The sequence below is a fragment of the Neovison vison genome, chromosome 1, assembly GCF_020171115.1.
Source record: "Neovison vison isolate M4711 chromosome 1, ASM_NN_V1, whole genome shotgun sequence".
Classification (NCBI taxonomy): domain Eukaryota; kingdom Metazoa; phylum Chordata; class Mammalia; order Carnivora; family Mustelidae; genus Neogale; species Neogale vison.
Window position 1 is genome coordinate 147,261,410 of NC_058091.1, and position 25,313 is coordinate 147,286,722.

At 44.7% G+C, this 25,313-nt stretch overlaps 1 protein-coding gene and 1 long non-coding RNA gene across 9 annotated transcripts; one reads left to right on the top strand and one right to left on the bottom strand.

The window, feature by feature from the left end:
* Positions 1–19,184, top strand: LOC122913518. Of its 8 annotated transcripts, none has more exons than XR_006385722.1 (6): positions 1–213; positions 14,495–14,855; positions 14,944–15,148; positions 15,362–15,486; positions 16,785–17,037; positions 17,273–19,184. It is a non-coding gene; the product is annotated as an uncharacterized LOC122913518 (long non-coding RNA). The 8 variants fall into 8 exon arrangements; XR_006385723.1 differs by lacking the exon at positions 15,362–15,486 and having other exon boundaries at positions 17,273–17,387; positions 18,015–19,184; XR_006385719.1 differs by lacking the exon at positions 15,362–15,486 and having other exon boundaries at positions 17,273–17,387; positions 18,405–18,446.
* Positions 17,844–24,976, bottom strand: H1-1 (H1.1 linker histone, cluster member). The gene is made up of 2 exons (XM_044260214.1): positions 23,726–24,976; positions 17,844–17,903 (listed from the first exon to the last, which is right to left on the bottom strand). The coding sequence occupies exon 1, from the start codon at positions 24,939–24,941 to the stop codon at positions 24,294–24,296; it is 648 nt and encodes a 215-aa protein (XP_044116149.1). The 5' UTR covers positions 24,942–24,976; the 3' UTR covers positions 17,844–17,903; positions 23,726–24,293.
* Positions 24,977–25,313: the final 337 nt, after the last annotated feature.

Below are 25,313 nucleotides of genomic sequence, written 5' to 3' on the forward strand. Positions count from 1 at the left end.
GCTTGTGTGCTGGCGTCTGGGATCGATTGCCAGATGCTTTCGCTCAGTCCCGGCGTCCTCCCACCTGGCAGGTCGGAACGCCGGGGAGCCCGGCTGCTCCCCGCCGAGGTTTTTCTCGTTTCTAAGGTGGGGAGCCCTGGCAAAGGAGCTGGTCGTGGTGGACTCGTCAGGGGATAAAGATGGAGACCCCTCGTCTGAGTCGGCAGGAAAGAGGTGAGTCGCGTAGAGACCCCCGCGGAGTGGGTGGTCCGGGAACCGCCGACCCCTCCTGGCCTTGTGCTTGTGGGGTGTAGCCGCTGGGCTTTCCTCAGAGGCTTCAAAGGGAAAAATACAAAAAAACCCACAAAAAAACAAAAAAACAAAAACAAAACAAAACTTATGGAAGCCTGCATATCCCACTCCCAGATCTTTAAACGTTCACATCTGACTGTGTTTGCTCCAAATTGTGGTGGGAGAAATCCAGGGGGACAAACTGGAGGAAGAACTCACCGCTTATCCCTCTGAGAGTCAGCAGTGCTTCTGAAGATGGGGTGTCGTCTCCCAGAACCCGTTTTGATTAAAAATATTAAAAGTTACTTTTCAAAATACTAGATGCAGTACGGTGTCGTTTAAATGGATTTTTAAGGACGGACGTCAGGTGCTGTCTTGCTGCACTGCCCATTTATGTCTAGCCTTTTGTCACTTGCTTTTTCCCCCGCGGGATATTGGTTTTTGTTATTGTGTGGATACATGCCGTAGCGTCCATTCCATTGGAAGAATAAATCGTAATTAATGCCTTTGTACCTGAGGGTGAACATCTGGGGGTATTGGTGGAGAGCTGGCCGGCTCTGAGGCTGTGATCTGCTGCGGTCTCGAAGACCCTTCTTTGCTGCTGTGTTTCTGACTCAGCTGAATCCTAACGAGAGCAGCGCACCCCTCCACAGTGTGCATACTTTTCACCCTCTCAGTGAAAGACTCCCAAATTCCAGTAGTTACTAAGTGGTACCAGATACCCCGCCTAGTGACTGAATCCTGCATCAGTGTAGAATCCTGCATCAGTGCCTGAGAGGGGTTTTTTGTTTTTGTTTTTGTTTTTGTTTTTTTTTTCCCCCGTGTCCCAGGGTTTATGTCCCATGAACTTGTCCTGTGCTTGCTTTTATCTAGCTTTCTAATTTATGCCAGGCAAATAGGGAGTAAAGTGACCTCTCACTGTTTTATTTGTCCATTTCGGGAACTGAGTTGTACATCTCTTTAAGTGATTGTTAGCCTTGCAGTTTTCTGCCTACTGCCCGATGATATCCTTTGTTGATTTTTCTCCTATGTCAGTTACATTTTTTGTTGCTTTTTCAGATGTTGATATAGTTTACCTATTAATTTTTTGTGGGTTTTGATATTTCAAGTATCTCCTCACAAATGAGGTAACTTGGGACGCCTGGGTGGCTCAGTGGGTTAAAGTCTCTGCCTTAGGCTCAGGTGATGATCCCAGGGTCCTGGGATCGAGCTCCACATCGGGCTCTCGGCTCCGCAGAGAGCCTGCTTCCTCCTCTCTCTCCCTGCCTGCCTCTCTTGCCTACTTGTGGTCTCTGTCTGTCAAATAAATAAATAAAATCTTAAAAAAAAAAAAATGAGGTAACTTTGTCATAGATCCTTAATTGAACAGAAAACTTTAATTCTAACATAATCAAAATTGTTAGTTTAATTATGACTTGTGCCTATAGGATTTACTTGAAGTTCTCTTTTATTGACTTATTTGTGTATTTACAAGCTTTGGAGTTTACCTTATGCTCTTAGGCATTTAATTCATTTAGATTCCACCTTTGCAGGCGATGGAGAGGGTTGGGATCCAGTTTAATTTTCGTCATTCACTGAGCTAGTTTTCAGGGCACCAACTACAAACGATCTGTTCTTTCCCTGTGGACATGCTCTGCTCGTTTTCATGTTCCATCCCTGGATCTACCCATGCCAGTCTCGAGCTCTTGATTATATATTGATTATATATTCTTGATTATATATATATGTTTTTTTTTCCTCTCTTGCAAATAGTGCCGCACCTTACATTGTAGTTCAGATCTGTGTGTGTACGTACAAGAATTTTTCCAGGGTGTATACCAAGAGAGAAAATCGGTGACTGTTAGGGGATGCACACTTTAATGGGACTCCAGACTGCCAGGTTGACATCCTTTTTTTTTCCCTATGTTCCTGCCCCAAGGGTTTGAAATGGTATCTCACTGTTGTTTGAATTTGCATTTCCTTGCTTTTTGCAAGTTATTGGTCATTTTGTCGTGTCCTCTTCTGCTAGTTGTCTGTTCAGTATTCTTCTGGGTTGTTTTTCTTTACTGATTGATATTTAAAAGGTTTGTGTGAATTTTGGCTTCTGATTCTTAGTGATGTAACGGATAGTGTCTACAAGTATATTGTTTGTCCCTTAATTGTGATTAGAATGAATCTTGTTAGATAGTGTTAATTTTGGATTGTTCAAGTTGAATACTATATTTCTTAAACGTTTTTGGCTTTGTATTTGATTTTAAGGAATTCTGCCCTTCTCTGAGGTCATAAATATCCTCCTTATTTTCTTCTAAAATTTTAAAAGATCTTGTTTTCTAGTCTGTGTCTTTGCTAGCTCTGGAACTTTTTGTGAGGGGTAGAACTATAATTTTCTTTGGATTCTGTATGAAAGCCAATCGCTCAGTCTGAGTGGTCAGCCTTTCTCCCCCCACTTTTAGTATTGTTGCTCCTGTATGTTCTGTGTTGGCACTGTTTCTAGGCTTTCTCTTTTATTGTACTGATTTCCTCTTCTGAAGCAGGGCTCTCCTCTGTTGCTGAAATAAAATAGTTCTGCCAACAAAAGACCCGTCTGATCCCCATAACCATGCCATCAATAGGGAAGGCCGAAGTGGCATGTCGGAGATTGGACATACTCTGTGACGTGGCCAGGGGCCTTCGGCTGGTGGAATGCTTATACCCCAGTCGTCCACCTACTTAGCAGGAGCTGTTTGTGTGTGTGTGTGTGTGTGTGTGTGTGTGTGTTTGGTGGGGAGAGGAAGGGGGTGAAGGGAGAATCCTCATCTCCAGATCTTCCCATTCACTTGTTCTAGTATGTGGAATCTTATCATTAAGTGTTGATGTTTTCAGTTTTGTTTAAATCAGTATCTTCTTTAGAAATTAAAGTGTCGCTAAGGCTTAACATATAATATGTTTAGATAGGAGTGAGTTTATCTCAAAGCCAGGACCTTTTGAAACAACCAAAATGATGAAATATGGAAGGTTTGAATGGCCTCTGTCAGGAAGGGCAGCTTTTAAAACTGTAGACTAAAATAAAATTTAGAGATTGTTTTTAATTTTAATTAATCACCCCATTATTTCTCCTCTTTAATTTCCATATATATTTATGAGTTGATTATAGTATTTTTCTGTTTTTACTATACTTATCCTGATAGTAATTTTCACCTGTCCCCATTCCAGCCAATAATATACTTAATAAAAAAATCAGCTTTGAGGAATAATTTATATCCAACACAATGCACTTGTATTCATTGTATGACATAATAAATTTTATATATGCATGTAGTTACCTCCATAATCAAGATACAGCACATTTCCCTCAACCTAGATAGCTTCCCTGTGCCCCTTTGTACACAGTCCCCTGTCCCCCAGACCCAGACCTCGACCCTAGCCCACCACTGATCTGCTATCTGTTATTATACCTTAGTTTCCCCATTCCTTGGATTTCATATGAATGGGATTTAGATCACATATTTTTGTATCCGGTTTATTTTTCTCAAAATGTTTTTGAGATTCGTCCTTGTCATTGCATGTGTCCCACTTTGTTCCTTTTATTGTTCTCTTTCGTTAAATGGTTACGTTACTTTTTTTTATCCATTCACCTGTTGATGGACTTTTGGGTTGTTTCTGATTTATGGCATTGTGAAAAACAAGTCATGGTGGAGACATGTTTTCATTTCTCTTGGATGGAATTGCTGGGCTGTATAAGTGTTTGTCTAATTTTATGGGAAACAGCCAAACTCTTTTTCCAGCGTGGTTATAACGTCGTCCACTTCCTTCCGCAGTGTTTGAGCACTGGTTCCTCCAGACCCTTGCTAACACCAGGTCAGCATTTTTAATTTTAGGTATTTTATTAGTTGTGAAGTGGTAACTCATTGTGGTTTTGATTTGCATTTCTGTAATAACTAATAATGTTTAGCATCTTTTCATGTACTTTGCCATTTTTACATCTTTTATGACATGTCTGTTGAAAACTTAGACTTTTTTTTTTGCTTGTCTTATTATTATTGAGTTGCAAAGTTCTTTATATTTTCTGGATACAAGTCACCTGTCAGATATATGTATTATAAATATCTGTAGTTTCTCTTTTCATTGTCTTATCTGTTTTTTTGAAGGACAGACGTTATTACTTTTGGTGAGCTAATTTGTTGTTTGACCACTTACAGTTTATCGTTTTTGTGGTTTTTTTTTTTTAATAAATCTTTGCTTGTCCTGAGGTATTGAAGATTTTCTGTGATTTCAGTTCTTATATTCAAATCTGTGACCCATTTGGAGTTAATTTTTGTGTAAGGCTTTGTGTGAAGTTCTTTTTTTTCCCCTGTGGAGGATATCTAGTTGTTGGAGAACCATTTTTTGAAAAGATTGCCCTTTCCCTTTTGACCAGCTAGTTTTGGCACATTTCTCAAAATTAATTGACTGTAGATGTTTGGATCTATTTCTGGGTACTATGTAGGCCGCACCCAAGTTGGTGCAGAAACGAGAAGGGGGACGTAGATGAGACAGTTTGCTACCATAAGGAAGAGAAAGGGTTTCTGGGGTCTTAGAGCTCATCAGCTCCAGCAGAGGAGCAGACACCATGTTTTCCCACCAGTGAGGGGAGAGGGGTTAGGTAGTCCGTATGGGGCCAGAGAAGACAGGGGATTTCCCTGAAACAAAGGGAGTTTTGGCAAGTGCTTGGGAATATTCCTTAAAGTCTCTGTCCCAAGGAAGACTAACCACAGTTTGTCAAGGAACAAGAAGAGCACCCTTTGGACCTAACACCCCCCCCCCCCACACTCCAGATTTCCCCACCAGGGTTTCAGGTAAAAATTGAAAATGGGGTGGGCTCAAGTGGAACGTAAATCCGTATTTGAACTAAGTTAGGTTTGTTGGCAATTAAGATATACACATCTTTATTATTTATTTATTTATTTATTTATTTATTTGCTTGACAGATGGCAGAGAGAGAGGAGGAAGCAGGCTCCGCACTGAGCAGAGTGCCCCATGCGGGGCTCGATCCCAGAACCCTGGGATCATGACCTGAGCCAAAAGCAGAGGCTTTAACCCACTGAGCCACCCAGGCGCCCCAAGTTAGACATGTCTTTAAAGTTATCAGCACTAAATGTAAAGCTTATTCTATTGAGGTTTACTGAAGGTCAAATAAGCTCATATTATCCTTCTTGGAATTTGTTAACCAAAAGATGACTAAACTGATGGTTAATTGTCTCAGAGTTTTCTTGGGTAATTGTTAAGATAGCTTTCAAAGTCTTTGGTAACCTGAAAGTTTAAAGTTTTGCTTGGATGATAAATGGAATTAAATTTGTTGGACATCTGAGTCTTTTCCAAATGGGGGAGAGTGCTAAATCACTGTTAACTGGGCGTAGGTTTGTGCTTTTGGCTTACTGCAAAGAACTAAGGATATTTAAATCTGTTGGTAAAATGCTTTGTGCTTAACTGATTCACAAACTTGCCATCTAAAGAATTCTGGTATAACAGTTTGCCATTGGTTACTCCTTAGTCTTCACTGGAGATGAAGGTTTCTAAAGAATGAAAAATTCTGCTAACTCTAACTATGACTGATGGAAATAAGGGAAACCACTCTGAATGTGGAAAAGTGGGAGATAAGTAAGAAAGATAAGAAATGGGAATACATTTTTGTTAAAGGTAGAAGAAGGTCTGAAATGAGATGGTTGATTGGAAAGAAATGGCTTGGGACAAAATCTGAATGCAAAGGGAAGTTGTAGAAGGTTTATGGAGGGAAAACTTTGGAATGGAGTTTTAGATGTGCTCAGGATGGACTGAGACTGAAATGAATGGATTTGAAAGTACATTGTTAGAAGATTGAAAGTTTGCCTTCTCTCTGTTCAATAAGACCAAAAGTATTGTGTGGTTGTTGGGTTTGTCTTGATAAGAAAATGCAAATAGTTGTTCTCTCCACCTGCCTAGAAAAATCAAGTCTTTAACATCCCTAGTCCTATGTAGGCATGTGCTTTAAAACTTTCTAAGGTTTTAACAGATTTCCCCAAGATTTAAATCATGAATAAAGTCTTGTGGACTAATTAGGCTTGCTTGCTTGCTATGTAACATTCTGGTTCTGGCTATTGAAGTGTTATGTGGCACAGAATAACTGACTTGCCTTATCATAGTGAACTCTCCTATCAGATCATTCACAATGTTCATTTCTGAGGGGTTTTTTGTTTGTTTTTGTTTTTTGTCATTTATAATTGTCCTTATTGTCTTGCAAAATGAGTTTCATATCTGGGAGGTTCATATAAAAGACTTTTAGGACAGCACAGGTATTCAATATCTTTAAGATCAGAACTGAAATGAATAAGAATTTCCAGAACTAACTAAAACTGCATTCAAACTAAACCAGAATTAGTAACATGGGACTGAATGAACTAAGAGATTATACTGTTATGGCTCTTGTTTGAAACATGGCTGGTTCTCTAATGTTTGCTCTTCCAGACTAAGGAAACTTTTTCTTAAGATGTCTGTGACTTACAGAAATGTGAAAATACTCATTTGTAAACAGATCAAAGCATTCAACTTTTCTCTCTACCTGAACCCTCAAATTCAAAAGGTCTTTGCCCGGGAAACATTATGCCTAACTGCGGTGGAAGGATCCTTTGACAAATCAGTGGTCTGTCCCTGATCCTGTTTTAATTTGGGGACAAGGGCATGTGTGTATCTTTCCTGGGAATGCTGATGGACCCATCTGGCTCCTCAAGTGGCTCATACGCTCCTGCAGCGGATCATACTCCAGAGGAACTTCTGGATTCGTCCCAACGCCTCATCCTGCCATTCTGGAGGCCAAAGATGCTGACATACAGCCTTGATTACTATAGCTTTTTTCTTTTTTTTTAAAGATTTTATTTATTTATTTGACAGACAGAGATCACAAGTAGGCAGAGAGGCAGGCAGAGAGAGAGGAAGGGAAGCAGGTACTATAGCTTTTTAATGAAGTCTTAAAATTAGATAGTTATAAGTCCTTGGGCTTTTTTCTTTTTTTGAAGATTCATTTGGCTCTCTAGCCCTTCACATTTCATGTAAATTTAGAATCAGATTGCCAGTTTTGAGCCTCCTTCCCAAATAAAGCTCCTGCTGTATTTTTTTCATTGGGATTTTATTAAAGCTATTGTATCAATTTGGAGAGAATCGATATCATGACAGTTTTAAAAAAATTTTTAATTTTTATTTAAATTCAAGTTAGTTAACATATAGTGTATTATTAGTTCTGGGGTAGAGTTTAGTGATTCATCGGTTGCATGTAACACCCAGTGCTCATTCCATCAGATGTCCTCCTCGACGCCCATCACCCAATTACCCCATCCCCTCCCCGCCCAAACCTCAGTTGTTCCTGGCAGCCCTCAGTTTTTCCCCCATAGTTAAGAGTTTCGTATAGTTTGCCCCTCTCTCTTCTTATCCTATTTTATTTTTCCTTCCCTTTCTCTGTGCTCATCTGTTTTGTTTTTTTTTAATTCCACAGATCAGTGAAATCATATGGTATTTGTTTTCTCTGACTTACTTCACTTAGCATAATGTACTCTAGTTTCATCCCCATCAGGTCTTTAACATCCCTAATCCTATGTAGGCATGTGCATTAAAATTTTCTAAGGTTTTAACAGACTTCCCCAATATTTAAATCATGAATAAAGTCATGTGGACTAATGGCAAGATTTCATTTTTGATGGCTACATAATATTCCTGTGTGTGTGTGTGTGTGTGTGTGTGTATACACACATCGCATCTTCTTTATCCATTCATCAGTCGATGGACATCTGGGCTATTTCCATATTTTGGCTGTTGTGGACATTGCTGCTTCAAATCCCTATTTTTGTATCCTTTGGACAAATATCCAGTAGTGTGGTTACTGGGGTCATAGGATAGTCTTTTTTTTTTTTTTTTAAAGAGATTTTATCTATTTGACAGATCACAAGTAGGCAGAGAGGCAGGCAGAGGGAGAGGGAGAAGCAGGATCCCTGCTGAGCAGAGAGCCCAACGTGGTGCTCAATCCCAGGACCCTGAGATCATGACCTGAGCTGAAGGCAGAGGCTTAACCCACTGAGGCACCCAGGTGCCCTAGGATAGTTCTATTTTTAACTTTTTGAGGAATCTCCACACTGTTTTCCACAGTGGCTGTGCCAGCTTGCATTCCCACCAACAGTGTAGGAGGGTTCCCCTTTCTTCACATCCTCGCCAACATCTGTTGTTTCCGGACTTGTTAATTTTAGCCATTCTGACCCATGTGAGGTGGTATCTCATTGTGGTTTTGATTTGTATTTCCCTGGTGCTGAGTGACGTTGAACGTTTTTTCCTGTGTCTATTGCCATTTTGGATGTCTTGGAGAAATGTTTGTTCATGTCTTCTGCCCATTTCTTGATTGGATTTTCTTCTTGAGTGTTGAGTTTGATAAGTTCTTTATAGATTCTGAATACTAGCCCTTTATCGGATATGTCATTTGCAAATATCTTCTTCCGTTCTGTGGATTGCCTTTTAGTTTTGCTGACTGTTTCCTTTGCTGTGCAAACGCTTTTTATCCTGATGAATTCCAGTAGTTCATTTTTGCTTTTGTTTCCCTTGCCTCTGGAGATGTATCTAGCAAAAATTTATTATGGCTGAGATCAGAGAGGTTGCTGCCTGTGTTCTCATCCAGGATTTTGACAGATTTCTGTCACATTTAGGTCTTTCTTCCCTTTTTAATTTATTTTTGCATATGGTGCAAGAAAGTGGTTCAGTTTCATTCTTCTGCATGTGGCTGTCCAATTTCCCCAGCATGATTTGTTGAAGAGACTGTCTTTTTTTCCATTGGATATTCTTTCCTGCTTTGATGAAGATTAGTTGATCATAGAGTTGAGACTCCATTTTTAGGTTCTTTATTGTGTACCAGTGATCTATGTGTCTGTTTTTGTGCCAATACCATACTGTCTTGATAATTACAGCTTTGTAATACAACTTTGTAATAAAAAGTCCAGAACCGTGATGCCTCTAGCTTTGTTTTTCTTTTTCAACAGTACTTTGGCTCTTTGGGGACTTCTCTGGTTCTGTGTAAATTATAAAATTATTCCAGCTCTGTGAAAAATGCTGGTGTTATTTTGATAGGGATTGCGTTGAATGTGTAGATTGCTTTAGGTAGCATAGACACTTCTTTTTTTTTTTTTAAGGATTTTCTTTATTTATTTGACAGAGATCACAGGCAGGCAGAGGCAAGCAGAGAGAGAGAGGGAAACAGACTCCCCGCTGAGCAGGACCCTGAGATCATGACCTGAGCCAAAGGCAGAGGCTTAACCCACTGAGCCACCCAGGCACCCAGCGTAGACATTTTTTTTTTAAGATTTTATTTATTATTTGACCAAGAGAGACACAGCAAGAGAGGGAAAACAAGTAGGAGAGGGAGAAGCAGGCTCCCTGTGGAGCAGGGAGCCCAGTGTGGGGCTCGATCCCAGGACCCCAGGATCACAACCCGAGCTGAAGGCAGACGCCTGACAGCTAAGCCACCCAGCTGCCCCTAGCATAGACATTTTAACAATATTTGTTCTTCCAGTCCCTGAGCATGGAATGTTTTTCTATTTCTTTGTGTCTTCCTCAGTTTCTTTCATGAGTGTTCTATAGTTTTCTGAGTACAGATTCTTTGCATCGTTGGTTAGGTTTATTCCTAGGTATCTTAAGGGTTTTAGTGCAGTTGTAAAGGGGATCAGTTCCTTGAATTTGTCTTTCTGCTGCTTGGTTGCTGGTGTATAGAAATGAAATAGACTTTTGTATGTTGATTTTATATCCTGCAACTTTGCTGAATTCCTATATCAGTTCTAGCAATTTTTTTGGTGGCATTTTTCAGGTTTTCTACATAGAGTATCGTGTCATCTGCGTAGAGTGGAAGTTTGAGTTCTTCTTTGCTTATTTGGATGCCTTTTATTTTTGTTGTCTGATTGCTGAGACCAGGGCTTTCAGTGCTATGTTGAACAGCAGTGGTGAGAGTGGACATCCCGGTTGTACTCTTGATCTTGGGGGAAAAGCTCTCAGTTTTTTCCCATTGAGGATGATATTAGCTGTCTTTCGTATATGGCCTTATTATTTTGAGGTACTTTTCCTTCTATCCCTACTTTGTTGAGGGTTTTTATCAAGACAGAGTGTGTATTTTGTCAAATGCTTTTTCTGCATCTGTTGAGAGGATTATACAGTTCTTACCCTTTCTTTTATTAATGCGGCGTGTCATGTTTGATTTGCATGTTTAATGACACTTGCAGTCCAGGAATAAATCCGACGTGTGGTGAATAATTCTTTTAACATACTGTGGAATCTGATTACTTAGTAATCTTGTGGAGAATTTTTGCATTCATGTTCATCAGGGATGTTTGTCTGTAATTCCCCTTTCTAGTGGGGTCCTTGTGTTGTTTTGGAATCAAGGGAATGCTGGCCTCATAGAATGAATTTGGAAGTTTTCCTTCCATTTCTATTTTTTGGAACAGTTTCAAAGAAATAGTTATTCTTTTTTTTTTTTTTAAAGGATTTTATTTATTTATTTGACAGAGACAGAGATCACAAGTAAGTAGAGAGGCAGGCAGAGAGAGGAGGAAGCAGGATCCCCGCTGAGCAGAGAGCCCGACACGGGGCTTGATTCCAGGACCCTGAGATCATGACCTGAGCCAAAGGCAGAGGCTTTAACCCACTGAGCCGCCCAGGCGCCCCGGGTCTTGTTTTTTAATCCATTCTGATACCTTATGTATTTTGATTGGAGCATTTAGTCCATTTGCATTCAGAGTAATTATTGAAGATAAGAATTTAGTGTCATTGTATTACCTATATCAAGCCCAGCTAGTACTCTTGTAATCGTTTTAAATTCTAGTTCAGACATCTTGCTTGTATCAGTGTTGATTAAATCTGTGGCACTGAGTGCTACCTCCTGTTCTTCTTTCCTTTGGGGTGAGTGTTTACATCTTAATCATTTTGTCCAGAAAAGAAAAGAGGAAAGAAAAAGATAAAACAAAAAACCCAACAATGGGTTTCAGACAATAGCTGAAAGGAATTGAGAAAAATAGGAAAATAAATGAAAAGATTAGAAAAACATTTTTTGGAGAGAGAGTGTGAGCCAGCAAGGGTCCGAGGGAGCTGGAGCGAGAGGATCGTGAACAGGCTCCCTGCCCAGCACAGAGCTTGACGCCCGCGGGGTGTGACCTCATGACCCTGAAATCATGACCCGAGCCAAAAGCAAGAGTTGGGGACTCAACTGGCAGAGCCACCCAGGTGTCTCGGCAGATGTAAGCCTTCTAATCCCCGAATCCCTGAATACGTCTGTGTTCAGACGTACTGTATTCAGGGTCTTACTAAATGGACTTCAGAGGAGCATAAGGGAACCTTTTGGAGTGACGGGAATATTCTGTGTCATGGTTAGAGTGGGAGTAACATGGGAACATACAATTATCAGACCTCCCCAAGGTGTGCTTTAGATTCTGTCGCTGACTGTGTATGAGGGACTGCAGTGAAGCTTGCCTACAGAGTAATAACAGAAATTACGTCAGGTGTTACGTTTCTCTCACGGACAGGATTCCTGACCGTCAGAATCATTTGACTCGCGTGTCATTTGAACAGCTGGTGTGATGCTGGCGGTGCCGCATTCGTTCACGAACCGTCTTCATGACGTGCCGCCCACCCAGTCCAGGGAGAGATCTGGCCCCCGGGGCCTGGCAGGAAGGGAAGTGGGCCGGGCGCGCTGATAGTCAGCGGGCGCCGGAGTCCCACGTGAGGACGTGTTCACGACCGTCTCTTTCCCCTTCGTCCCTGGACTCGAGGTCAGACTCCTGGGCGGTCTCCTGGTCAGAGCGTATGGCCGAGAGGCTTCTGGTTTGTAGAAGGTGAGCAGAAGTGGTGTGTGCGCTTCCGGCTTGGCCCATAGCCAGCGATCACGTCTCAGTGCTCCACGCCTTTTCCTCCTCAGACTCTTGTTTAGAGACCTGCTGCAGGGCAGGTTGGGAGCCCTAACCTCAAGACGGACGAGCCACGGGTTGGAAGGAGCCAGGTCTCCCCGGCAGCGCCCCGACTGGATCTGGAGAGAAGTTTTCTCTAATCTCCTCCTTTCAGTCCCAGTTGTAGTCTGCTTCTTCGATTCTCTCAGCACTCAGTGTGCTCTGGGGAGATTCTAGATTCTCACAGCTTGGTTGTGGGCAATAAGGAAAAGCTCTGTCCATACAGGCACGTGAGGCAGAGCAGATCAGGACAACAGAGCGGGCCAGGAGCAGAGAGACTCCACAGGGGAAGGAAGGCCTTGTGGAAGGGGGCAGCGGAGGGAGATGGGCCCTGGAGTCAGGAAGGGTCCTCGGGGCACGCCAGCACCCACCAGAGCCTGGCAGAGCTATTTAAGGAAATTGAGAAAAAGCTCTACCTACCACAGGCACAGAGGGTTGGGCTGTGGATGGTGGGTAAATCAGGGGTTAACATCTCTGTCATATTGATGAGGAAATTAAGTTTTATAGAGATTAAAATATTTGTATCTAGCCCAGTGCTTAGTTCATAGTAGATGGACAGTAAATATTTGTTGAATGAATGAATAATTTACTAGTCTGACACCTTGAATGCTGAAGCCTTCTACCAGGGATTGAGAACTTGTCTGTTCAGTGGTGTGTAGAGGAGAATGGTGCTGGAACCCAGGACGGACACCGCTGTGTTTGCATACCGTGCTTGAAAAAGGTTTGAATGTTAGTGTGCTCCCTGCTCGGCCCTTGTCCCTACCATTCCCGGTTGCCTTATAACTCACACAGTCTCCACGTTGAGGTCAGCCATCTGTCTCCTGTGAGCTTGGTTGTGTGGAACCCCTCTTCCACTTCCCCGTCCACAGGTCACCTTCTAGATGACTCTAGAAGTCACCTAGGGGCTCTTCCCTAACCTGTTGTTTTGCCTTCTCCCATCTCTTTCCTGCCACTGCCAAGCCATCCTCTCTCCCCTTCTCTGTCCGCATATGTCCTCTGGATTTTCTCATGCTATTCAGCATTCTAAGCAGAACTTCTTAGGCCACGAAGCCTTCCGACAACCCTTGCCACATCGGCTTGGGCTTGCTTCCTTCTCCTCTGGGGTCCCTGGTGCTGAGGGTCGCACCCCTTGCCAGACACACACCCACAGGGCCTGTGGGGATGGGCGGGGTGGGGGGGGGGAACTCCCTTCCGGTCTCTTGCTTCTTGAGGTGGCTCCGGGCCCCGTGGCCCGGGTTTGTGGCCAGTCCTCCCCATTCCCAGCGTTGGCTGGGACAGGCTCCTCCCACTCGTTCTTTCTGTCTGGCCACTAGACCAGATGTTACTTTGACCACAGGACCTCTGTCCTGTTTATACAGAAGCCCAAAGCCACGGGTAGGAGCTCCACCAGTGTGGAATCAGATTTATTTATCCTTACATCCTGCCGGAATATGGGAGGCAGGGCAAGGAGAGTTGTGTCTGAACCACTGGGAGGGTTTTGTTTGTTTGAGGAGCTGGAAGACAGAAACATCAGCTTAATAAGCTTTCTGGGTTCAGCTGAAACGTGAGCTGTCAGCCTCGCTGTTGCCTTTGTGAGTTATGGAATAATCCAAGTGGTATCTCACAGACCTTCCACTCCGTGGAAACCTAAATGTGTCACATTTGCTAACAAGCAAAAATTACATTTATGACATAGGAGGCCATTATATTTTCTTTGGATAACACTAAAATATAAGGGAGAAATGGATTTGCTTGGGAGTTTTTCATATTTAGCTTAGCACATCTAGCCAACAGAGACATCGGATTAGTTACTAGTTCTATTGAAGTAAAAACAGGCATTTTGGAAAAAAGGGGGGTTCTGCTTTTTTGATTTTTTATACTCATGTAAAATAATACCTTTATATAATAAATAAAACTTAAGCATGAGGGGAGCATTTATTTCTAATAACTATTTTAAAATTACACGATAATCTAAGTGATGATGCAAATGGTTTCATAATTAGGACATTCTGATAGAATCAACTCAGTAATACTTCATGAGTGTCCATAACCATACATATTTTAAGAAACCAGTTCTAAAAGAGCCAGTATCAGGAATATTGTAAAATGAATTGGGGCAGCTAGAATAGTCTGTATTTTCTCCTGACAAAACAGGTGAGTGACTCTGGCAGTTCCTGAGAACATTCTCTGAAACTAATGGCATGTCCATAAATGCTTAATAGTCAGCTCTCGAGAAGACAAACAAGGAACCTCCACCCACCCACACACACACAGACAAAACCCCTTTAACCTGTAGCGCTTGCCCATTTCTGCAGACCTGTTCCCGCACAGTGGGTGTCACACTAGCCGGGGCCAAGTGCGGCGGCGGTAGCAGAGCGAGGCCCAGTAGCCCACAACCGAGTCTTGCCACTCCACGGCCCACGACGGAGTCTCGCCACTCCACGAGCCGGGAGCCTCCCCGTGGGTGAGGACAGTAGTAGGTAAGTAGGAGGTGTGGGGGGATCTGTTGACTTTTCTTCTTCTTTTTTTTAAAGAGTGTGTGAGTGGGAAGGAAAGGCAGAGGCAGAGGGAGAAGCAGGCTCTGCACCGAGCAGGGAGCGGATGCGGAGCCCATCCCAGGACCCCAGGATCAGGACCTCAGCTGAAAGCAGACATTTAACTGACTGAGCCACCCAGGTGCCCTTAACTTTGTTTTTCATATAAGCTTTTTAATTGTAAATGTATTTAATTTAATTTGTAATATTCGTTGCGTTTAAATAAGCAGCTCACAAAATGCCTGAAAGCTTAGCAGTTGGCCCCGCTGAGCGACGTGAGCCGCCCCCACTCGGCAGCTTTGTCCTCCTCCTTCTGTGTAAACGATCTAGTCCTGTGACGTGGGGATGCTCTGGAACTCCAGTGGGCAGCCAAGAATTCCAGACCCGTGAGACATGAAGCCGACCGTCAAAGATCCGTGGCCAGGATGTGCTGGAGTGGGTATCCGAGCCCCAGTCCTTGTGTCCCCTCACCACCCCCTCTGGAGTCCCAGGCAGTTCCTGTCGCCTGCATCCGGTCAGCTGGCCAGCAGGTGCTCCCTCAGGGCGTCGGGTTCTGGAAGTAGCTGTCCTCTGGTGGTCTTCCAACCCCTGCTCTGTCCTGGGGAGCCAGGTGTCTTTCCAGGGCCTGGTACTGAAGGCTCTTTTTAGGTCTGATGAGTTCCGGGGAGGATGGATGCTGTTTCAGCCCTGGGGGATCCAGAGGGCCTGGACAGTGACGTAGGAGGTACAGGGAGCTGCCTCACTGAGGACATTGGAGTAAAATCTGAAAAAGGGTGAGGGAATGAGCTCTTGTGCTTTCTGGGCAAACCATTCCAGGTAGACTGGATGATCCATGCAAAGGCCCCGAGGCAGCTCTGTGCTCCCGAGGCTCCTGGGAAGGGCAAGGCCCCAGGCTGCTCCTGGAGGCGCCGTCAGGGTGACAGTGTGAGGTGCTGGGGGCGTGTCTGGGTGCAAAGACATCCGGCTGTACAGAGCAGTGTAGTTTGCTGGGCGCAACCCATTAAGTACTTGTGAAATCCGTTTAAGGGACTACTGCCACCTTTTTATGAGAGAACAGAATGTAGAGAAAATAGCACAGAAAAAGTAAAGTTAGGGTAAGTATTATTTATTGAAATACTTGTTTTGCTTTTTTGTCTTTGCTGTGACATGTAGTTCTTAGTAGAATTATGAAAAAAACAGATGTTTGAAAGACCTGGCCCTCAGACCTTGTAGGAACACTGGGTTTTCTACTGCATGAGGAGGGAAGCTGATGGCAGGATTTGAGTCAGGGGACACGGGAAAACACCTGCTCTCTGTGTTGGGAGCAGACTGAAGAGGATGGTGGTAGAAATAGCAAGACCAGTTGGGAGGCTGTTGCCACGGGTCCAGGGGAGAATTAAGGCGATGGAGTGACCGTCTGAGGACAGGGGAGGGCCTGCGGGTGCAGCATCTGGAGAAAGACTGAACAATGGGTGTTGGACATCTGCGCGACATTGTTAAGTCAGCAGTTTCTAGAAGGCGTATGTAGTATTAACCTTACCCAAAGAGAGGTCTGGCCTTTGCCCCTAGCTGCTGGGAGGTGATCTCGAGGCCCTTGGAGAGTGCCTTTGTTTACCTGGCGGTCTTGGCCACTGGACAATCAACAGTATAATTCATAATGGGAGCTTTGGGCCACACAGGATCTGCTCCTCCTCCGGGGGGCTGGGACGGCGGGTCAGCCCTGGGACTTCAGTGGTGGAGCTCCAGACCTGTGAGAAAGTACCTTTCGGTGTAAGCCACCCAGGCCGTGGGGTTTTGTGGGGGGCACACAGTGTGATAGAAAAACGGGCAAGAGATGCAGAGGAAAACCGTGCATCTGCCATGATGGAGAACACTGAAAAAGACCAACAATTTTAATTAAAAAACAAACCCAAAACTAGAAGGATATGAAACAGGGATTTTCATCTAAATTTGACTCAGTATTAGGTGTGGGAGGGTCATCTGGATGTTCATAACTACGGCTTTCATTTTTGTTTTTGATTTCAGAGCAGGGAGAAGGGGTACAACCACTTTGGAAAAGTTTAGGGTTTGACCCAGTGATTTCTGACTCCAGGAAGGTAAACATCGTCGCGTCCGCGCAGGCGCCGGAACCACGCGCAGGAGCGCTCGCGGCACTGTGGTCCCTGAGAAAGAGACAGATGTCAGCCGGCAGCGGAACAGACGCCTCAGCTGGGGTATCGTCACAGAATGGAAGCTGACAGGACACAAACGAGTCACACTTCTACACAGCAACACAGATGAATACACAGATGAATCTGCCAAACCGGATTTTCTGCGAGAAAGACACCAGGCACAAAAGACTGCATGTAGTTTGATTTCCATTTAATTAAGATCCCAAACCAGCTCAACTGAATGACTGTCGGACATTGGGAGGAGGGACGTTGAGGGAGGACAGAGGGCGGTGAGTGACAGAGCGAGGTGAGCAGCAGTCGGCGGACGATCTGTTCCGACCGGCGTGTGCTGCGGGCCTGGTCGCTCTGCTCGTTCAGTGAGCTTTACAGTGCTCTTTTGTCACATTTTGTTACGATTTTCTCTTTGTAGGTTATGTTTCCTGATTCAAAAAGTTTAAAGAAGGTTGGGATCTTCTAAGGACTGTTTTCCATGAAAGAATTTTCAGCATCAGAATGAACTTGAAAACCTCCAGTTTGCTTTCTAGGTAGGTTCAGGAGCTGCTTAAGTGCTACTCACTGTTTTCATCTCTCAGTACCAAAATACTGAATGAATATTTGCTGCACAACCATGGAGTATGTAGCATATTAGCAGCTTTATAAATAAAAGGATAAAATCAACCCACAAGATTTTGGGAGGAGCTGCTGCTGCCATTGACTGAATCCTATTTCCAGTGGTCCCCTTTCTGTGTGGGACATGGGATAGTGCGGATCTGTGGGTCACTTCCCACGTCGCATGGCTTTACCTAAGAGCAGCCAGGCAGCGCTGGGTTCTTTAGGGGCAGAGGGTCTACACACGCACACCTGGACCTGTGCCCTCTCTGAAGAATTAGCAGATACGTGAGCGATCCTTTAAAAAACACCAAACCCTATGTGAGTGTGGAAGAGAGTGGCTGCTTACAAAAGCTCCTTCGTCTTCAGTGCACGGGAATGAGGATACCTTACCTGCCTCCTTATCTGTTTCCTCTGTAGTTAGGATTCCCCATGTGGAATGGGACGGTGCCCTGTAAAGAGTTCGGAGGAAAGAATGATAAATTGGTTCAAAGAGAACACCCACTGATTCTAAGATCATAAAACTTAATCTAGTTTCTTTCACTCATTGACCTTGAACGTAGCCCGACATTCACGCCGGGTGAAAGCACAGCGCTCTGAAGATCTGGTGGGCCCTTCATAGCTGGTGGGGCTGCTGTGGCCTGAAGTCCGAGCGCAGCGCTCCCTGCGGCTCGCCCGCACGGAAACAGACACTAACGCACCTCCGAAGCTTGTCTAGCTCTGAGCATTCCACAGTCTTTGAAAAGCTGGAACGGTCATGATTGCCCTAAAATTGGAGCTTATGGACAGGAAGGGTGGGTGATCTTTGCCCTCTTTTGGGAAGGATTGTCAGTCCTCCGTTAACAGTGTGGTGCCAGTGTTTGGACAGAGGGACTGACGCACAACAGGAAGTCCAGAAGTCGACAACACAGGAATTTTGTATGCCATAAAGACAGCACTTTTTTTTTTAATAGGTTCCACACCCAGTGCAGAGCCAAAGGTGGGGCCCGAACTCATGACCCTGAGATGAAGACTCGATCTGAAATCAAGAGTTGGACGCTCCACCAACTGAGCCCCCCAGGAGCCCCATCGACAGCCTTTATCATCACTGGGAGTAAAGACGGACTTCATTAGTGTGAGACGATGGGATAATCGTTTGTAAAACACCATATATACCAGGATAAACTCCAAATAGATCAAAGATTGACATGTTAAAAAGAACAGAACAAAAACCCAGGTGAAAATAGAGGTGAATTCCTTTGATTCTTGAAGTGGCAAAGACCCTTCTTAATATATTGCTCAAAATCCAAAAGCTGTGAAAGAAAATATTGACACATTCAATTACTGAAAGATAAGGCCGGGTAGCAACATTTTTCAAAGTTAAGACAAAGGACTATCTGAGAAAACACCTGATACAAAGGGCTCAGCTCTCTGATACACACACGGAGCTTCCAAAACCAACACGAACTATTGTTTTATACGTTGTGTATCATGTACCTGTGGGAGGAGATGGCCACAGGTCCAGGACAGACTGCTAGGTGAACAGCGGTAGAGAACTTGTATGCATTCTCCTGTGAGAGGACAAGGAAGAAAAGTGTGTTCTGTTTCTGTTTCCATAGACACTGGAAAGGGAACTGAGTGGCCAAGGTCAGGGATGTGGAAGTGGACTTCTCAGTGTAGATCTCTCCATGTAATTTTGATTTTGTAGCAAACTATTTATTATAAAATGAAATAAAATGAGTGGTGACCAATGAGATTTGAAGTCCATTCACATTTCTGTCTTTAGGCATTTGTATTTAAGATTCCGTGATGATAATTTTTCTGTAAACTGCAGCTTGCAGTGTTGCTGTTTACCCCGGAATCCCACTCCTGGAAACCCATTCTGAGACACCCTTGGAAAGGACCATGTAGTTTTTGTTAAATAAAATTTGAAGTCCAGCAGGCGACTGGTGAGATCAACAATGGTGCACACGCCATGGGATACTGGGGGAGCTACTGGGCCAGCGCTGTACTCGGTCACCATGTAATAGGTAATACTTCTAGTTTAACCTAGTTCTCTTTTGTTTTTTTTTCCCCTTAAGATTATTTATTTATTTGACAGAGAGAGAGAACACAAGTAGGCAGAGAGGCAGGCAGAGAGGCAGGCAGAGAGTGAGGGGGAAGCAGGCTCCCCAGTGAGCAGAGAGCCCGGTGCGGGACTCGATCCCAGGACCCTGAGAATCATGACCTGAGCCGAAGGCAGAGGCTTAACCCACTGAGCCACCCAGGCGCCCCATCTAGTTCTGTTTTTGTCCACAGAGCAGTTTTCTCCCTTAGATTTGCACATACACATTGTCAAAGATCTGAACGATAAGTCGTAGTGTAAAGAATAGAACAAACTCACCCCCCCCCGCCCCCCAATGTTCCTCCTTTTCCTTTGGGCACATAGGACGCACAACCTGCAGCATCCAGATGCGAGATTTCCCCTCCGCCCTTTTTCCCATTTGTGAGCAAATGTAGGACTTATATAGAGCCAAGTTCATGATTTGTCCTCAGTACTTTAAAGGGCCTGCACTGATCACCCATCAGTCCTGGAAATCCTGTAATTCCTGTGCTTTGCACATCTCTTTCCTTTCAAAAGTCCCCACAGGCAAGAACAATGCAATCAATTAGTAAATAATAGAATTTGTATGTCACCTCTTACCCACCTGTTTCTGGAAGACCTGGGACAAGGAGATGGATTTCAAGTCTCTCTACTGTCTTATACAGATGTTAGATCTGATTCTGTGGTCAGATCATCAAAACAGCAGATTCTTGGATTGTAAAAAAACAGTCAAGGAGCATCTTAACCACTGGTTTTCAGACGTGTGACCCCAATAAGATACGCAGTCTTCTTCATGACCCAGCGCAAACATACTTGTGCCTAACGACGTAAGGGCCCCCAACCTAAATCCCAGGAAGCCTTATCTACCTTTACAGGTTGGCACGCTCTAAGATGTTCTCATCTCTTCCTGACAGTCCATGAAAATCACTGCTCTAATGCAACTTTTACATTAGCAAATGGAAGCACAAAGAATAGTCGCTCAGTTTTATCAGTGATAAATGGTCAGGACTAGCTATCCTCTGCCCTTGATGTTTAATGCCTCAGGACAATACTTTCCCCTTTATACCTTTCTCTACCAAGGTCTCCCCTTGATGACCTCACCCAGGTTCATGGCTTTACTTGCCATCCATATATCAATGATTCCCAAATTTATACTTCTAGCTTAATTCAATTCCATCCTCCCCAAAACTATTGTCAAAGCTAGCAGTCCCCTCCATACTACTGATCCACATAAGTACTTAACTAGTCTCAGGCCCGTACTCAGTTCAGTCAATCAGCAGCATTTGAATCCAGTTGCTAAGACCCGCATCCCGTTGGTAATCTCAGGGACTCAGAATTTTGATGGGGGAGCAAAAGGCTGGCTAAGGACAAAGCAGAAGCTGGCACCCTACTCCCCTTCCCCGCCTTTGTGACATCTGTGACAGTCCTCAGGCCCTCCTGGCTGCCCTAAAGGAAGAACCAATAGCTAACTTGTAGAGATCACAATCCTGCAAGACCCGAGACTCCCTCCGCCTAAAAATGTCCTAGTGATTTACAAGGAAGAGGCTTTCTTACCAACAGCCTAACTTCCAGAGACCCAGAACTCAGTTCCTGAAGCCCTAACTTTGCCCTCCCCTCCCTAAAATGGAAGGAGACGGAGGTGAAAGGAAATGTAAATCTAAAGCTCACTGACAAGGACCTGTAACAGCAGAAATGTGGCATTCCACCAGGAAGCTCCCAACTGGTACCTCATTAGAGAAAACAAACAAAACACAGCTTGGCTTGACAATAACCAGGCCTCCAATATCCTGAAAGTTTTTACCATGTCAGCCCTTCTGAACACCCGCTTTGTCCTCACCTCCCCAACTCCCCAATATATAATCACCACTCCTTGGAGTACAAGGCAGCAGCTCTTTCTGCCCACGGGCCTGTCCCCACACTTTCATAAAATCACCTTTTTGCACAAGAGACGTCTTAAGAATTCTTTCGTGGTCATTGGCTCCAGGCTCCAGACCTCACTTATATTCTAAACATCAATTTGACTTGCCCTCCTCTAGCTCTACCTCACCACACCTGCTTCTCTCCTATTTGACCACCTTAGAAAAACACACATCTTTTTCTAGTTCATTCTTTCAGTCACATTGAGTTTGAAGAAAATTATATATCAATATAATTAAAATCTAAAAGCTATTGAAAAATTTTCAAACAGCAAACTTTGAAGGTATTTAAAATAATGAAGATGCCAAAAATTAACAAATATCCCAAAGGACAAACAATAGCTTAAAACTAAAAACTAAAGAGGAATTCCCGCTAAATTATTTACTTTGGAAATTCTTAGCAAATGCAGTACAAAAGGGAAATAAAATGCTTGGTATTCACATCAAGGAAGACAGAAAAACCAATAAAAGTTATTTTGGTGATGACTAGGAAAAACTCAAGGGGCTTTATTCTAAAAAGTAACAAGAAGTGGAATTATAGAAATTGGTAAATTCACTGGATACAATATATCAATACAGTTCCTCCTTCCTAGCAATTGAGTCCTAAAAAAAGGAAATGAGGGCCTTCCATTCACAGTAGAAACAAGCATGCAAGTTAATAAGGAAACATGACTTATACAGAGAGATCAGTAGAAAAGAAGAAATCCCATTTGAGATTTTAATAACAGAGGATATACAGTGGGAGGAGGGGATGGATTATTTAATAAATTGTGTTAGAACAACAGGCCGTCTATCTGGGAGAATATAAACTCGGATTCTATAAAAGTGCATAAAGTTTTAGATGGGTTAGAGACTAAAATAATTTTAGGAAGCCATTTTGAGAGGAAAACCTAGGCTGTTCAGTTTCTTAACCAAGAATGGAAATCTAGAAGCTTTATAAGTTTCTAACATTTAATATTTTGAATTGTATATAGATATAATATATTTAAATGGAAAATTTACCATAAACAAAATATAGTAAAAAAAAACCAACCTAAAAATTAGAAAACTATCTGCAACAGAGGTGATAAGTAGTTCACTACTATATAAAAAAACCCACAATGGGACAAGAAAGACAAACTGCCCAATGAAAAAAATTAGCAAAGGGATAAGCCTGCATTCTCTGAAAAGTGTATTCAAATGACCAATAAACCTAAAGAAAGGATATATACAAATGACCGTGATCATGCCCATCAAAGTGACAATATGAAATAATCTTCCACCATTTAGACTGGCAAAAATTGAGACCACACCTTGAGGGCCAGAATGGGTGGGGGGGAACTATTTTCGGGACATGTCAGCACCAACTGAAATATAAAATGCACTCTGATCTAGCAATTTCAGTGATGGAATTCCATTGCACTGCACCACAGTCAGCAACCGTAAATGTTAACAAGTGTCAATGCTTACCAACAGGAAATGGACGAATAGCTTGTTACTCCATGTGAAGGACATTAAAAATAGAATTTGACTTGAGAGAATTTTCAAAAGATTTCAAGAAGGAATGTGTATAAAGCTACCGTTTTGTAATTAGCTCTCACTGAAAACCAGATGAACCATCATACATGTATATGATAGGTGCTCCTAGATGACGGAGTTCAAATAAAACATTAAATAGCTACGTGCCTGCGTGGAGCAGAGATGTGAAATGCCTAAACGGCAGACATCGGATAGTGGGAGACCAGCAAGAGAGGAGGAAAATATCACCTGAAAAATGGAACAAAGAGTATGCAGGGACGTGTGTAAAAAGTAAGGCTTTACAACCAATTGAGCTGATTAGTAATCCTGGCTCACCATATTTTGTTTTCTCCTTGGAGGTGAAAGACGTGATTAAAATCTGCATCCTAGAATTAAATTTTAAAAGCCTAAAGAGACAATTCTGCAAAAGTGTCCTTTCCTACCTAACATGGTAGCGCCACCAGAATGGGAAATAAACCCTGGGGGCGATAAGATACCCTCTTAGGTACAGAGTGGATTTGCAAATATTACCCAATCAGGGCAGTTCTGTTTCCTATATCTACAGAAGCCGGGTAAGGGGCTTTGGGGCTTAGTCTCCCAAACTCTGTCGCAGTCAAGCTTTGTTGTGGCCAGCGCTAGGTACTTGCCGGCAGCGCACAACCCGACCCGCGCGAAGGCGCCGCGCCCGCAAAAGCCTGCGCTTCCAGAGCCCGGCCCGAGGCGTGAGGGGCCTACCTAGTGGGTGGGGCTCCTCGAGGACACCAACCTCTGCGCCACCCACGCCAAAGCCAAAGCTCACCATCATGCCCAAGGACATCCAGCTGGCGCGCCGCATTTGCGGAGGGCGTGGCCAAGCATTCGGTTTCACTGGTTACCCCACGAGCACTTCTCAGAGGAGCCCAAGTCCATAAAAGGCCGCTTAAAACACTATTGTCCCAAATACCGCAGGGCTCGGCTGTGAACCCAACTAGGGCAATCGCCAGGTGCGCCCGCTTCCAGCTGGGGCCGGGTCGGGGCCTCTGCCACGACCTTAGTCCGCGTGGAGGAAAAGGTGTGGATTACAGCACAGCCGGGGACCATTAGCTCCCCAGGTATCGCCCACGTGGTTAACTAGGCGGGAAAGCACAGTAGGCCGCTGCTTGCCAAACCGCGAAGTTTCGCCTAGGAGGGTTAGGCACATCATCGAGAATATAGGAAGTCTCTAATATAGGTGTGGGGTAAGGATTAGCCCAAAACCGTCCTCGCAAGTGGGTGGCAACTCCACGTGGGAGCCGAGATACACGCCGTACTAAAGCTCTTTCCCCTGAAATATGTTGGTGGCTCTTAAAAGAGCCGTTGGGTTACTGGAACAAGTTCCAACTGCAACTCTACTTTTTCTTGGGTGCGGCCTTTTTGGGCTTCGCAGCCGTCTTTGGCTTGGTCACCTTCGCCTTGGCCGCTTTGGGCTTCACAGCCTTGGCTTTGGCGGGGCTCTTGGCTACTTTCTTAGGCTTCACAACCTTGGGCTTCTTGGGACTCTTGGACGGCTTCTTGGCCACAGCCGGTTTCTTGGCCTTTTTCGGAGTCTTGACCGCCTTTTTAGTAGCCGCTGTGACCTTTTTAGGTTTCTTAGAAGCGCCCGTCACCTTGGCTTTCGCTACTTTTGGGGGGTTGGCCTTGGCCTCGCCCGAGGCCGCCTTCTTGTTGAGCTTGAAGGAGCCCGAGGCGCCGGTGCCCTTGGTCTGCACCAGGGTGCCCTTGCTCACCAGGCTCTTGAGGCCCAGCTTGATGCGGCTGTTGTTCTTCTCCACGTCGTAGCCGGCGGCCGCCAGCGCCTTCTTGAGCGCCGCCAGGGACACGCCGCTGCGCTCCTTGGAAGAGGACACCGCCTGTACGAGCAGCTCCGACACCGAGGGGCCCACGGACTTCTTGGAGGTGGCCGCAGCCTTAGCCGGCTTCTTGGTTTTCTTGCCGACGGCCGCGGGCTTCTCGGGGGGAGTGGAGGTGGCCGGAGCGGGCGGCGCGGTCTCGGACATGGTGAGAGCGGAGCGCAACGAGCAAACTACCAGGACCTGACTGAGCAGGAACACGCCGGCGGCTCCGGCGCGGCGTATTTATAGGGCGGGGCCGTGCTGTGATTGGTGCTCGTCCGCGTCCGCCTCTCGCCCCCTAGCGCCCTCCGCGCCACCGGACTCAGCGCGGCCCCGCGGGGACCTTGCGGCGGCTCCCCGGTCGCCTCCAGCAGACCGCACTTCTGGGCGGGCAGGGGTCGGGCTCCGCAGCCCGGTAACGTCGGAGGCTGCCACCGCCCTTTGCAAAACAAGCCTTTTCTTCCGGGGCGGAGGAAGAGCTGTTTGTTTGTCCGGGAGGCACCCAGACCCGAGTCCCGGGCGGTGTCAGGAGGGGCG